The following is a 13,940-nucleotide window of genomic DNA, read 5'->3' on the forward strand; positions in this document are numbered from 1 at the left end:
TTTTTTTTTTCATAACTATTCTTACAGTTAAATAAAAGTTAAGGCTTAACTTTTCAAGGCCTTGTAGAGTACAGACATTGGGATCACATTGTCTAGGTTCAAATCCAAACTCATGTATGATGTTGGGCAAGTAATTCAATCTCTGTGTCTCAGTTTCCATATTCATAAAATAATGTCTGCTTCATGAACTTGTGGGTTGATCATAAGAACATGTACGCAACATTCAGAACAGTGTCTACATAGTAATTTCAATCTATATATTTGAATGATGACAAAATATTGATTCGTTTGGGTGCTAGGATACAATTTCAAATCCAAATAATAGGAGAACCTGTTATAATAGAATGTGATAGAGAAAGTTTATGTGACAGAACTACAAGCAGCAAGAAAATTGCTTCCAGAAATTCAAAACACAATAATTTATTAATTTTATTTTTAGACATTTGTAACACACATAAAAGTCTGAAAGTTAGAATACCTACATGATTTTGTGTTGAATGTTACAAATTTTATTTTAAAATAGTCCCATAAATCTTACCTTGCATTGTAATATTTTAAAATAAAATCCATTATATCAAAATCTTGAGCATTTAAAAAGTTATAAAGATCATGATTCAAGCCAATAATTTTGTGCTTTGAGATACAGTGGGTAAACACAGATTCATTTGCCTAGGAAAAATTTACTCTGTTCCCTTCTAGCTTTTTCAAGGCTTTCGAAAGTGATCACTCCTTTTGGCAACTCCAACTTATTCTTTTCTGTTTCCAGTATGTCTTCAGCTTCACCTTAAAATAAAGAACAGAAACATGTAAGACGACAGAGGCATTTTTTGAGGAAGCCTGATTGCCATGTTCCATTGAAAAGCTGTAGCATTGTATAGGGCCACACCCTCAAATCTCAGTTACACATTTCACCCATTTTCCTCAGGAGTAGTATACCTCCCACAGGAAACAAAATAATGAACAAAATAATGATTCATAGACAAGTCAAGTGCTAGAGATTTATGTTTGACAGAGGACAGCATTTTAAAGTGTAGACAGGAAAGAACTCCAAGGTAAATAATTTTCCCCTTGAACCAAAGTCAAGATAATCAGTATTAATTGTATGCGGAAAGGCTTGGGAAGGAGATCTAGATATATTCCTAGACATCGCCCCTTAACATAAACTAAGTATGATAAATAATGAGAGAAAATAATGTCTCCTAAAAAGTCCAATTATTCAGGAAAGCTATTCATTTACCTGAAATCACTTAAAATATCCAAAATAATATTAAATATTTATTAGTTATTGTATGTATTACACACATACATATACTTTTTTGTTTTTGTTTTTGTACTGAGAGTCAAACTCAGGGCCTTGCACTTGCCAGGCAGGCGCTGTGCCACTCAGCTACATCCCCATCCCATACACATTTTATAAACAATTTCTCATCCAAACAGCTACCAGCAGGCAAGGCAGTGATTTCAAGGCCCAGTGACATTTGCCAAGTTTTATTGTTGAAGACAAATTGACAAAAATTTTTAAGAATTGTACAATGTATGTTGTTAACATTCTATAAACCTGCCTTGGTAATGAAGGTAAATACTTTCTATCAGTACTCCTCTTTTAATACGCTATTTTATTTTATTTTTATTTATATTAACAATTTATAATTGTATATGTTTATGAAGTACAAGTTGATGTTATACACGTATATACATTGTATGTTGATCAGACCAGAGTATTTAGTATACTCATTGCTTTATACATTTATTATTTCTTAATTTTTTTGCAAACATAATAGTACAGGTTACAGTTTTCAAATAATAAGAGCGTGTTCACCATTTTCAAACATGTTTTACCTCAATGTTAAATAGTAGGGAAGAATAATTATAAAACTATGAAATTTGGTATGTCATTGATGAAAGACTAAATGTTTTCCCTGTGAGAGACACAACCAAAAAGAGATTGTATATTTTGAGGCTACTAATTGCAGGACAAAAGAATATAACCCTAAATTTCTTACACTGATATTTCCTAATGGATTCTAAACTTACCTCCTTTTTTTAGAGGAAATTTATTTAATATGTCTTGAAATTAAAAGTTTTATACCAATGAAACTGTAATAGTTGCCTAATATATAGTCCAACTTACTGGAAAAATAAACTTGCTTTCCTTTAGTAATATGTTCAAGAGAAGGCTATATAGTATGTGGAGGACCACCTGGACAACTCTCCTTGAAAACAGAGCAATTATCTCCATTTTGGCTACACCTGGCCTGATTTCCATGTATTGATATGTGCAGAGCTGTCTAGGAGTTTTCCTTATCCCCTCAATTGGCTTTAAGCATGCGAATTGGTCTAGCAGAGTTGCTAATGTGTAGTCTTTGAGGCAAGGTGACGGGTCTGGGTTGCCCTGTCTCATATTTCCCCAAAAGTAGGCATGAGCCAAACGGGGATCAAACTCATGACCTCTGGCTTGCCAGCCAGGCACTTATGCGGCTGAACTAAATCCCTGGCATATATCCATTTTTATGAATCATTAAGAATTCTCATCTCAGGGATGGGGATTTAGCTCAATGGTATAAGCACCTGCCTGAAAAGCACCAGATTGTGAGTTCGATCCCTGGTACAAAAAAAAAGAAGAAGAAGAAGAAGAAAAAAAGATTATGAATTCTCATCTCCAATAAACATGAGACATGAGTTTGGACTAATGAATTGTTAAGCAGATGAATAACATGAAACTGAGAAGGACGTGGAAATGAGATCTAACATTAACAAATTAGTCCTGTACAGTTAGTTTACAGCTTAAAAGGGGGTTGTATTCCAAAAGTTAATCTATATATCCATGTTTTGTAATTCAGAATACATTTTTCCATAGCAATGATGCTGTGAATCAAATTCTAGTCTATAAGCAAAAATTTAGCTCACAACATACGCCAAACTATAACACCAATAATATCTGACCCAAAATGGAATTTTCCCATAATTTCTATGTGGAAAATGTATTTCCATTTTTAAATGGGAATTTTTAAGACCATGTAACTCTTCCATCTCCTTAGGCCTATGAATGAAATGTTCTACTCCTTAAGTTCAATACTTAGAGAGCAGTCTGGAACTCTTCCTTTTTCATACTAGACCAATATAATGGAATAAATGGTAGACTCACAGGCCAGGAAAGTTCAAGACTGTAAAAATGCAATTTGGTAAGCCACTATTTTCAGTGCACTCTGGGTTAAAGTCCTAAGAAGGAACATTAAGCTCTTTTTGAGAGTTCAGCTCTCAGAAAAATGGTGGGAATTTTGAAAACCCAGATATCCCAGACTAATTAGCTACCCTATCTCCCTGGCACAGGAATGTCTTTTATGACAGCAGTACCATCTTTGAGAGCAAAAAGAGCCAGTATCCTGTGAGAGGAATGGTATTCTAGTAAATATTTAACAAATAGCTCCCCAGAAAATTAAATGCATGTAAATTTATTAAAATTTTATATAGATACAGCACATAATAAAACGTACTACTCAGTCATATATCCCATTAGCAATTTTATTACTGAATTCTTTCAGTGATCTTGGCTGAATATTCATCAACTGTAGTTTGTGAGAGAATATTGTTTCAACATGAATGATGGTTTGTGTTTTTACTACATTAATAGGAAAAAAGTAAAATAATGAAATAATGATTATACATTTCCTTTTTTTTTTTTTTTTTGTCTTTTTCCTTTTTATCGGTACCAGGGATCAAACTCATGACTGCCTGCTTGCAAGGCAGGTGCTTATGCTGCTAAGCTAAATCCCCAGCCCTACATTTCCTTTTTTCATAGTCCCTTGTTATTTTTAAGATCGCTTTCTTTTCATGATTTCTAGCTATAATCCTATCTTCACGTTTGAAATTCTGTCTTCACTTTTGTTTTGTGATTTTGCAAACTTTGAATGGAATTTTTAATTTCCTGGATATTTCTTTGAATCAGTTTCATGGATTCCATTTCTTTCCTTAACTGAGCAGTCATGGTTTCCATCATTTTCCTGTGCTTCTCTACTTTTTAATCTATTCTACTCCAGAGTTGCTGAGTAAGTCTTTAATTGTGATTATCATCTCCTTTTTGCCTGGGAGATTATTTCTGATCTGTCCTCTATAGTCTCTTGCACCTTTTTTTGAACTTCTGCTACTATCATTTCAGAAATTTCAGATGGGTGGCCTCGATTTTATTCTACCTTATTGTCCCTTGGACTTGTCCTGGGTGGCCTGAAGGTCTGGGGTTGAATTTTGCTTGTGTGTCTTATCATTTTCTATTTTTAATTTTTATTTATTTTTCTTTATTGATGCCTGTATATTTCTTATAGTAGGTAGCTTTATCACTAATATTGAAGCCTTCCTAGGAAATGTCTGTTCTTCAGAGGTGTCTTCTATGTGTAACAGGTTCTTGGTCTTTATGTCCCAAGATCCTACCTTCTCAATTTATTAAAGATGAGATACTGCCATCTAAATGACACAGGTATGAACTTTATTCATTTGAAAATGATCTGCACAACTGCTTAACTAAATCAGATGATAGTTTTAAACATTTTTAAAAATTCCTCAAAATTTTGTGTATTCACAATATAATGGCTACAGATATAGCATACTTTTAAGTTTAATCCTCAGTATTTTTTAAATCAGGCTCTTAAATTGAAACTGTGGGTTAGAAAGTATTAAAGGGCAAGAGTAAATATTTTAGATTTATGGTGTCTTGTACCTGTATTTCAGTGACTCAGTTCTGTGATGGTAATAGAGAAGTAGCCATAGACAACATAAATAATTAGGCATGAATGTAATTATTTTTTAAAATAGCTAACTAGCCCATAGGCCAGAGTTTACCACCTATGGTCTAGACAATTGACAAAATAAAAAAAAACAATCTTTGATTTGGCATTTGCAGATTTCCATGGTTTAAATGCTCCCAACGTGATCATGGGCTGTCACTTTTGTTGTGTCTAATTATTGTATCTGCATTCCTATCATACAGATATAATTGATGCAAATAATCTAAGAATATATTTTATGATAAAATAATAAGAGACATGAATTCTGAGTGTTTTATCTTAGTGTTAAAAATACTTAATAATGTAATTTATGAAATTGTAAGTCTATATGTTAATTTTTAATAAATTAAAAATTTATTAAATTTTTAACTGTTTAACTGTTTAACATCCACTGTTTACAAAATTTCTCAAAATTTCAAAGTCAGTTCTTATGAGCTGATAAGAGCTGACTCCAGATACCAATTAAGTGAAAGCAAAAATATTAGACATCAGAAGCTAGAGAATGGATTTTGTTGGAATCTCCATAAGTCAAGGATTATAAAGAGAGGATTCTTGAACCAGAAAATGGATTAGGAAATAGGAACTCTGGTTTATCAAAGACTTACCTTTCATTCTTTGTAGAAGAGTTCCATAGCCCAAATCATACTGGTAAGCCAAAACAAAGCTTAATGGAACTATAGGAATGAAGAAGGCTGGCTTCTTTTGTTTTATTGCTCTGTTTCAAGAATAAAGAAGACCTTGTATCAAGGAATAATGTCTAAATATCTACACATGGCCACACGAAAAAATTCTGCTTTTTGTAAGAATGTCCTTTATTTCAGAAGTTAATTCATTTGAATTTCCTATGGGAAATTTCTTTTATACAATACCTCTTATTACATTCTGCAGGTCTCATGGGAAGGCCTATGACTTGTTTATTTTTATTTGGTTTTGAGACTCAGATTCCTCTTTTTAAAAGTATAAGGATTGAAAACTATAATTCAAAAACTGTAGAGATAAACCCAGAGAGACCTCTTATCTCGGTATCCGGTTAAGCCCCACTTTAATTTATATAGTAAAGAAAAAACAGAAGAAATCTAAGGAACTAACTACTACTACCCTGGTTCTACCGAGATTACCCCCAATAACTAACCTACAAGGCATTTCTTTGTTTATATGTGCATGATTTGGACCAAAGTCTTATCTTACTCAAATTGATAATATGATTGAAGACAAAACAGTAAATTATTTAAGAAAATCTTAAAGAAAGTAGCAAACATACCTAGCTGTCAGAGAGATGGCTGAAATGCCAAAAAATGTTCCAAAATATTTGAGGAATTCTCGAGACCAAGCAATCTGCATAGCCATTTGTCTTTCCCTCATTTCATTCTGCAGCAGTAACTGCCTTTCCAGCTGAGCACAAAACAAAAAACAAAGTGTACTTACTCATCTTTTGAATCTGAACAGAGAGTTAACAGTGTGAGTTTTCAGTGGATTTTTATGCTTCAATTGCTTTGATTTTTTTTTTATCTCATTAAGACATTGACTAACATCCTTCTGGACAGTTATCCCCATCTGTCACTTTGGCAGTGAAATTGTCTTGATTGATATATTAAATATTGATATTGAATTTCTGCTTCCTGAGTTCATGGTTGCATGTGATCCGAAGGTTCTGTCCAAGCTTCTGGCATGTGTTCAGCTTTTTCTGTTACATATCAGAAAAGATCAGAATCTTTAAACAGAGATACACCTAAATGGTTCTATTGTTAACACTTTATGGAAACCATACAAAGCCTTCCAAATCCATCCTATTACAGATTAATACTCATTTGGAGTATCAATTCCATATCACACTCTCATATAATGATAAAGAGGTATTTGTGACATCAACAGAGATTTTTCTTTGCCATGTTTTTCTTCTTGTGCCAAGTCCTTTGCCACTTTAGTCAGTGCCTTTAGTGAAAGGCACTGCTTTGGAGCAAAAGACATAACATCCTAGAATATAGAAGGAGACTAAATATTTGAATGAGTTTTTAGGAAATACACAGAAATAATGGACTGAAAATCTTACGTCCATTATTTGAAGAGTGAGATTCTTGAACGAGAAAAGAATTATATTTTTGGCTTTTAATTCTAAAATCTTCACACTGCATAATATAGCAAAGCTATATGATAACAAGCATAGAATTCTTGATGAAAGACTAACAATGTGACTCACTTTCCCTGTAATGTCTTCTTTCTACCATGTGCAATAACTAGGAGATAGAAAAGAGACCTCTGACAGCCTCTCTGGGAGACTGAAGTACTGGCTAATGTAAAGGACACCTTAGAAGGGCTTAGGGTTTCCCAAATAGGATTGGTGGCCCTGCCCTTTTAAAAAAATAGTTTATTTATCTATTTATTTATTTATTTTTAAGAATTCTGGGAGAGGGCAGTTACAGGAGAGCAGAATTGCAGGGCAGATGTGAGTAAAATAGGCCTAAGAAAGGCTACTTAGCTATGGTATGAAGAAATTCTGTAAGGATCCCATGGCGAGGGACATAGGAGTAGCATAACAATCACCAAAGTTGGTAGCCAGGGGGTCTTCTAAGACATACTTGGGAAATGAACATAAACTATAGGCTGAATGGGAAGGCAGCTGAATCTGAGAAGATCCACAGCACCCAGAAGGGTACAGATGATGGCCAACCCAACCTGGAATGTGATTGTTGTACTCTAAGAAAGTAGCTTCATCATTTTGTGTATTATAGCAAACCTGTACCGCGGCTTACTAAATGTTTTCTTTTCTTAACTGATATGTTAAGTGACCCAATTGATATGTTGAGCAATACTCTCCCCTGTAAAGAATTGCAAGAATTTCACTTAATTGAAATGTTAATCACGGAGCGGCCCTCTACAAACAAGAAGAGTGGTGCTAAAACAAGCTAACAAGGGCTGTTAATCACGGGTAGGCGCCTCTAGTCTTCGCTAAAGAACTAAAGAAGACAAGAAGGCCCACTAATTTACACATTGTTTAAAGTAGTGTGTTTATATGCAGGGAGATTTGCCCATGAGTTTAACCTTTTTACCTAACCTTAGTTACTCTTCCCACAAGATAGATACTCGCCGTTTTCCTGTTCTGTAGCGCGCCTTATTGCCTCCCCCCACCCACCTATCTGGGCCATAAAGAATTTGGGTTTCTGGTGACCTCTCCCCGACCTGGTGATGATCTGTCATAAAATGAGCCTGCCCCAATTTTAAGAACTGTTTAGCTTCAAAGAAATTATCGGGAAATACTGTGGCCCAAACCCCGATCGGTGCTTTCCTTTTGTTCTGTATGTACCAATGGGTTAGATATCAGATCTTTGTAAAACTTAAGTTCCAGCATCTCATAACTCGTGACCCCTTCGCACTCACTGGCGAAGACAAGCTGTCCTGGGATAATTAACTCTCCACTTTCTTCCCCAAATATTGCTACAGATGTGCCACTCTGAGATAATGTCAGTCTGCAGGATGGGAGTAATTTGAGCAACACCAGGAACTCCCGGGACTGTCAGAGCTAAGTGGACAGCAATACAGTTTCCAGATGCGGGTCAACAGGTTTAATGGCCTTACAGGTTTCCTCCCCACTTTCCCTTACTTTTAAAAACCCCTTTCCCCAGTCTTGGGCGCGCAGTCTTTGGTTTGATCTAGGAGAGACTGTGCCGCCAGGACTGGCTCAATAAAGCCTTTGCCACTTAAGTTTTGGACTCTTGTTTCCGTGGACTTTATACCGGGGCCCACGTTATAACAGTGATTAGGTACCTTCAGAACAAATTATCTGGCACACTCCAGATCGATCAAGCAGAAAACAAGAAACAATAGCAGAAAAACCTTCTTCATTATGCCTGCAGTAATGCCTGTGACATCTAAGATCACCTGGACCCAAACCTGGATTCTTACAGCAAAAACATGAACAGAGGAAAAAGGGCAAAGCTGAATTAAGCTCTTAATGAAGTGAGTTTTGAATTAGAAGTAATTAAGTCACTTTGATTATTAAAATTAAATTCTTCCTTATCAGGAGAAGTTGACGTTCATTTGAGCTCTGAGTAAAAACTAAATAATATGTCTTTTGTATAATGTGTAAAGTCCATCCTTGCTATATTACCTCTCCAAGTGACATATACAGCAATTGACCATTTGTGTTTTTATCAAAAGGAACTTGGACCCAATGAAAATACAGAAGAGCCCCTGATCAGTGCTTCTAAATCTTGGCTCTCACTATGAGCATCTGGGGAGTTTTTCAAAGTCCCCATGTCCAGACACACACTCTAAACCAGTTATGTCAGGTGGGAACAAACATATGAATACAGAGGACAAGGTGCAAGTTTTCAAAAGATTTCTCTCATACAGCCAGAAGCTGAGAGCCACTGCCTGAAATAGATTAATTCACAGCCTCGTGTTTTTTTCTACCAAAGATCAAGCAGCTATCAGTTTGAAATGGATCCCTTGGGAACTCTAAAAGATGGTGAAGAGATGGATTTGTAAGGGTGGTGGGACTACCAACTAGAGTACTATTGTGATGAATACAAAGCACTCTGCATTTGTCAAATATGTAAAACTTTACAGCATAGAGTATATACAAGGTATACAAGGCTTATAACTCAGCCAAAAGTCAAAGGATACACAAGTTGGGAATGTAGACTGACAAAATAAATATATTACAAATGTATGACACAACCTCACTGAATGGGAAAGGGAAAGCATCTAACTAACTTGGAAAGTGGTGTTTTGTCCCGAAAGTATAAACTAAACAAAATAATACATAAGCAATGTACTCTTATGGCAAAGCTATTTCTTTACAGGGTACAGGTTAACAATTCTGAAACAGTTTTACATGTCAACTGGAGATGAATAAAATAGGAAGTTTATGTCAGATAATAGAATCCAGGTTTCTTACTGTTGAAGAGAGAGATTACAAACAAGCAAGGGGGAAAAACTAAAATGTACAGTATGTTTCTGGATGAGAGTTAAAGACATCAGTCTGAACTCATGATAACGTAATATAGACATGGTACAGGCAAATAAAACTATATATATATATATATATATATATGCATAGGTACATGGGTTAGTGTAAGTAATATACTGTGTATATCAGTTCATTTGGAGGACATCAAGGTGATTGTAACCACTTGCAAACAAGCATACTGAGCAACTAGACCACAGTTGCTAGTGCTACTCTTTAGTATAGGAACCAGCCCTACTTGGAGAAATGGCTGACCTAGGAGTAGGTCAGAAAATAAATAACATGAGTCTAGATGACCATCTTGTAGTGCCATATATCCTGTAAACAAGAATTCAAAATCATTTAGGTAGATATTCTTTTTTCCTTTAAAAAAGCAGAGCTTAACTCCCCAGCCCTTGGTTGTGAGCTCTACTGCATAATTATGAAAGGCGAATAGGTAGAAGGGGGAAGCTAAAGAGTCAAGATGTAGGGGCTGGGGATTTAGCTCAGTGGCATAAGCACCTGCCTTGCAAGTAGGCGGTCGTGAGTTCGATCCCCGGTACTGATAAAAATGAAAAAAAGACAAAAAAAAAAAAAAAAAAAAAGATGTAATGTAGGATCCTGGATGGGGTTCTGCAAAAGCAAGAGTATTTGAGAAAAATTAATGAGCCAGAGTGTGGAACTTATTTAATCATAACATGCAGTGTTGGCTTCTTGATTGTAACTAATATATGAGAGTAGTGTAAGATGTTAATAGTATGCTAAGGAACTCCGTGTGCCTTTGTTCTAAATCTAAAAATGCACTCAAATTTAAGTATATTTTAAAAATTTATGAGCAAATCTTATATTTTGTGTCTCTGGTCTTCTGGTAAGAATAGAACCAATCACTTCAACATTTGAATAAATCAGCAAAGTTGTATATTTGCAATAAACTTTGAACCTAAAGTTTAAAAAAGATCCATGCATTACTTTTCATGAGCAACATAACATTGTGATGAAGTATATAATTGAAATGTAATACTAGTTCTTAATTAAAACAATTATACAATGCTTCACAAAATTATGTTTAAAGTCATAGATCTAGATCCATATTCATTTTAGAAATCAAATCAATAGATAACTACCAAACTTTAATAGCCATAAAGGGATAATTATATTAGTATAACTATTGATTGATTGATTGATACTAGGGATCAAACTCATGAATTTTGTGCTTGCCAGACAGGTACTTGTGTTGCTAAGCTATATCCCCAGCCCATATAACTACTAATTTACTAGTAATAGGCATCCTTTAAATGTACATTTATCTCATCCCCTTGTTCACAAATAGTGATACTAATAACAGTAAATAAAAATGAAAGATAGTATGTACAGTGAGTACTCTTAATAGTTTTTAGCCCAAATAATAAATACCAAATTATTTATCCAATTTTAAAAGATTTTCAGAACTGTTTATAATACTTTTCTTATCTCTGTTTCTTTTGATGTTGGTTTACAAAACAATTTGAAATTAAAATGTTCCTGATTATGACTTTATATTGATTTTTTGAGGCTAGTTTAACAATTAGAACCACAATTGAGTTATTTCTATAAATAACTTATTTTTATGTGTTTTTAATATGTTGTAATTTAATTTTTTATACAGTTAATTTTAAAGAGAACGTAAAAGCTTATTAGGAGATAGCTTATTAGGAATAATTGTACATAGCAGTAGTAATTTACTACCTTCATAAAATTGTTATATCTGCTCTTTCCTCTATGTTTTCACTTGTCAATTTCTTTGTTTAAAAATGTTAAAGACATCCACAGAATTACTTCAGCAATTTGTCAATCTCTTGAGTTTCTTTTTCTTTTTTGTCTTTTTCCTTTTTATCGGTACCGGGGACCAAACTCACGACTGCCTGCTTGCAAGGCAGGCCCTTATGCCGCTGAGCTAACCCTCCAGCCCCAATCTCTTGAGTTTCTAAAAGGGCAGTTATATCAAGACCCACAAAGCATTTAACCCAGTTTTTCCACTGATGAAAAATTAAAACAGTTAAATTTCATCTGGATGCATAAAATATTTGCACAGCAAGAAAAGGCAAAGATATCCTATAAATTATCATTACTGCAATTTTAATTTTGTTTTAATTGGAATCTTCATATTTTCAAGAAATAGGCTAATTCAGAGGAAAAAAGATCAGTTTGCTTCTATATTTCTAGTTTCTAATAGTCTCAAGTTATACATAATACAATCATACATGTTATGAAAGCTGTCTTTTTGTTTACTTATTTGGTTAATCCCAAAACGTTATTCTATAAATTGTATCACAAGTGAAGATTTTTTAAAATCATAAATGAGGATATTTTGTATTTGTCTATGTCTTTGTTAAATTAATAGAGTAATTATGATTACTTTCAAAGCCAAAAGCAAAACCAATGCTTTGGTAAAAAAGCAGAAACTAACATTGTTAAAATAACAAAGCAGCCACAATGAAAGTTGTGACAAGTGACATAACTTCAATTTTTTCTGTATTTTAAATGGTCAGTGTCCATTAAATAGTTTCAGAACAATCTGGATGAGAAGGTGAACAGTACATTAAAGTTGTTGTTAATGCTGCTTTTAAAAAATCAGTGGCTTTAAAAAACAAACACAAACAGAAGCTTAAAAGCATTGTAGATAGCATCTTGCTGATATTTTTGATAAAGAACACAATATAATTACAGCTGGTCTTAGTCCCAGATACAAACATCTATCATAAACAATGGAACTGCTCTAAGCAAAACTAAGAATTTTAGTTTAGCAAAAACTTTTTATATTAAGTTATAGATTCCAAAATATACAGACTTTTCTCAACAAAGTCAGAAGATGCCAACAAATTAAATATATGACAGAACATGGGAAAGAAACAACAAAAAACCATGAGCTTCTCAACTACTATCAAAAATTCTTTAAAGGTGCCCACCTAAATAATAACTGGTATGTTATAAAAACTGTTTACTGAAAAGCAAATCTAAAAATAGACAGGAACTGTTATCTTTTCCAGAGAGGGTCACTCTTGAAATCTTTTTCATTTTTCCTCAAAATTTCTTCTCAGACATCTCCTCTTTATAGTGCTACTCTCGGGTAATAACATCACCTCCCAGGCTCAAACTGCTACCTCCTGCTGATGACTTCTACACCTAAAGCTCCACTTTAGAACTCTTTTTAGCTGTAGACTCATTTCCAGCTGCTGTGAGGATAGCCAAGCCTTATCAAAATGGACCAAATACATATCTCTTGAATCCAACCTCTTCCCTATCAGTAGAATTACTGAAATTATTACCAGTTTGTGTCCTCTGTTCTTCGTTTCCTCTACCATTAATCTATTTTTTAAAAATTAGATCTGATTTTTCCTGATCAAAAACTTTCAGTAGTTCTTTAACCCCTGGCCATGACAAGGCCTTTTAAAAAAATATTATTCCAGTTTGTCTAGCTTCCTCTCTTGCCAGCATTCCTCTCACTCCTACCTCTCAGCCTCAACTCCAGCGACTCATGGATCAGATCATCTCCAATGCTAATTAGTTGGAAATTTCTTGTTTAAACTTGATTTTAATAAAAAAAACAAAAGTAGTGTATAGAAAGAATCCATGATTTAGTTACTTCTGAGAAATAATACTTCAGTTTTCATGTTTTCATATGCTAAAAATAATATATCATTATTACAAGACAATAACCATTAGTTCCTGAAATAGAACAAAACCATTTTTATATACTGTCAAAAGTCCTGTTTGTATATAATTAAGGGCTGAAGAGAAGGGTGATTCAGACTTGATCATAATGAATAAATTTTAGGTTTTATGATACTTAATCTCTATAGTGACACTCATTTTTCTTCAATATAATGCTAAGTAAACCCCAAACTGAATAACCACAGACAGGGAACCAAATCAAATTATAAACACAAATGTAATTAAAATTCTATGCCATAACATTTTCTTTTGTCATATAAAACATTATGTGTAAGAAACATATATCTTTTATATTATGAGCTATTTATCCTCACTTTATTGGGGAAAAAAGCCTAATTGGACATATTAACTATTATTTATTATCAGCCCTGGATAGGGAAAAAAGTCACAGAAAATGTGGTTGAAAGGAAAAATGCACAAACTTTCAAGAACAACACTGGCATCACTGGCTATCAGTCTAAGAAGGCCATAAACTCTCTACCTCAAATAAAGTAAAAATTAATTTC

General features: G+C 33.9%; 1 protein-coding gene across 3 annotated transcripts in view; it reads right to left on the bottom strand.

Moving 5' to 3' along the window:
• Positions 1-404: 404 nt before the first annotated feature.
• The window catches only part of Plgrkt (plasminogen receptor with a C-terminal lysine), a 59,496-nt gene continuing 45,960 nt past the window's right edge, over positions 405-13,940 (bottom strand). For 2 of the 3 annotated variants that reach the window (XM_063250735.1, XM_003472187.5), the window contains exons 4-6: positions 6,040-6,170; positions 5,384-5,493; positions 405-783 (exon numbers count right to left, since the gene is read on the bottom strand). In XM_063250735.1, the coding sequence (XP_063106805.1) occupies positions 662-783; positions 5,384-5,493; positions 6,040-6,170 (363 nt within the window). In that variant the 3' untranslated portion in view covers positions 405-661. Of the gene's footprint in view, positions 784-5,383; positions 5,494-6,039; positions 6,171-6,308; positions 6,463-13,940 lie in introns of all 3 variants that reach the window. The other variant, XM_063250746.1, reaches the window with a different exon arrangement.

This window comes from Cavia porcellus, unplaced genomic scaffold (assembly GCF_034190915.1).
Source record: "Cavia porcellus strain 051 isolate PalLab524CR breed Dunkin Hartley unplaced genomic scaffold, mCavPor4.1 scaffold_1, whole genome shotgun sequence".
NCBI lineage: Eukaryota > Metazoa > Chordata > Mammalia > Rodentia > Caviidae > Cavia > Cavia porcellus.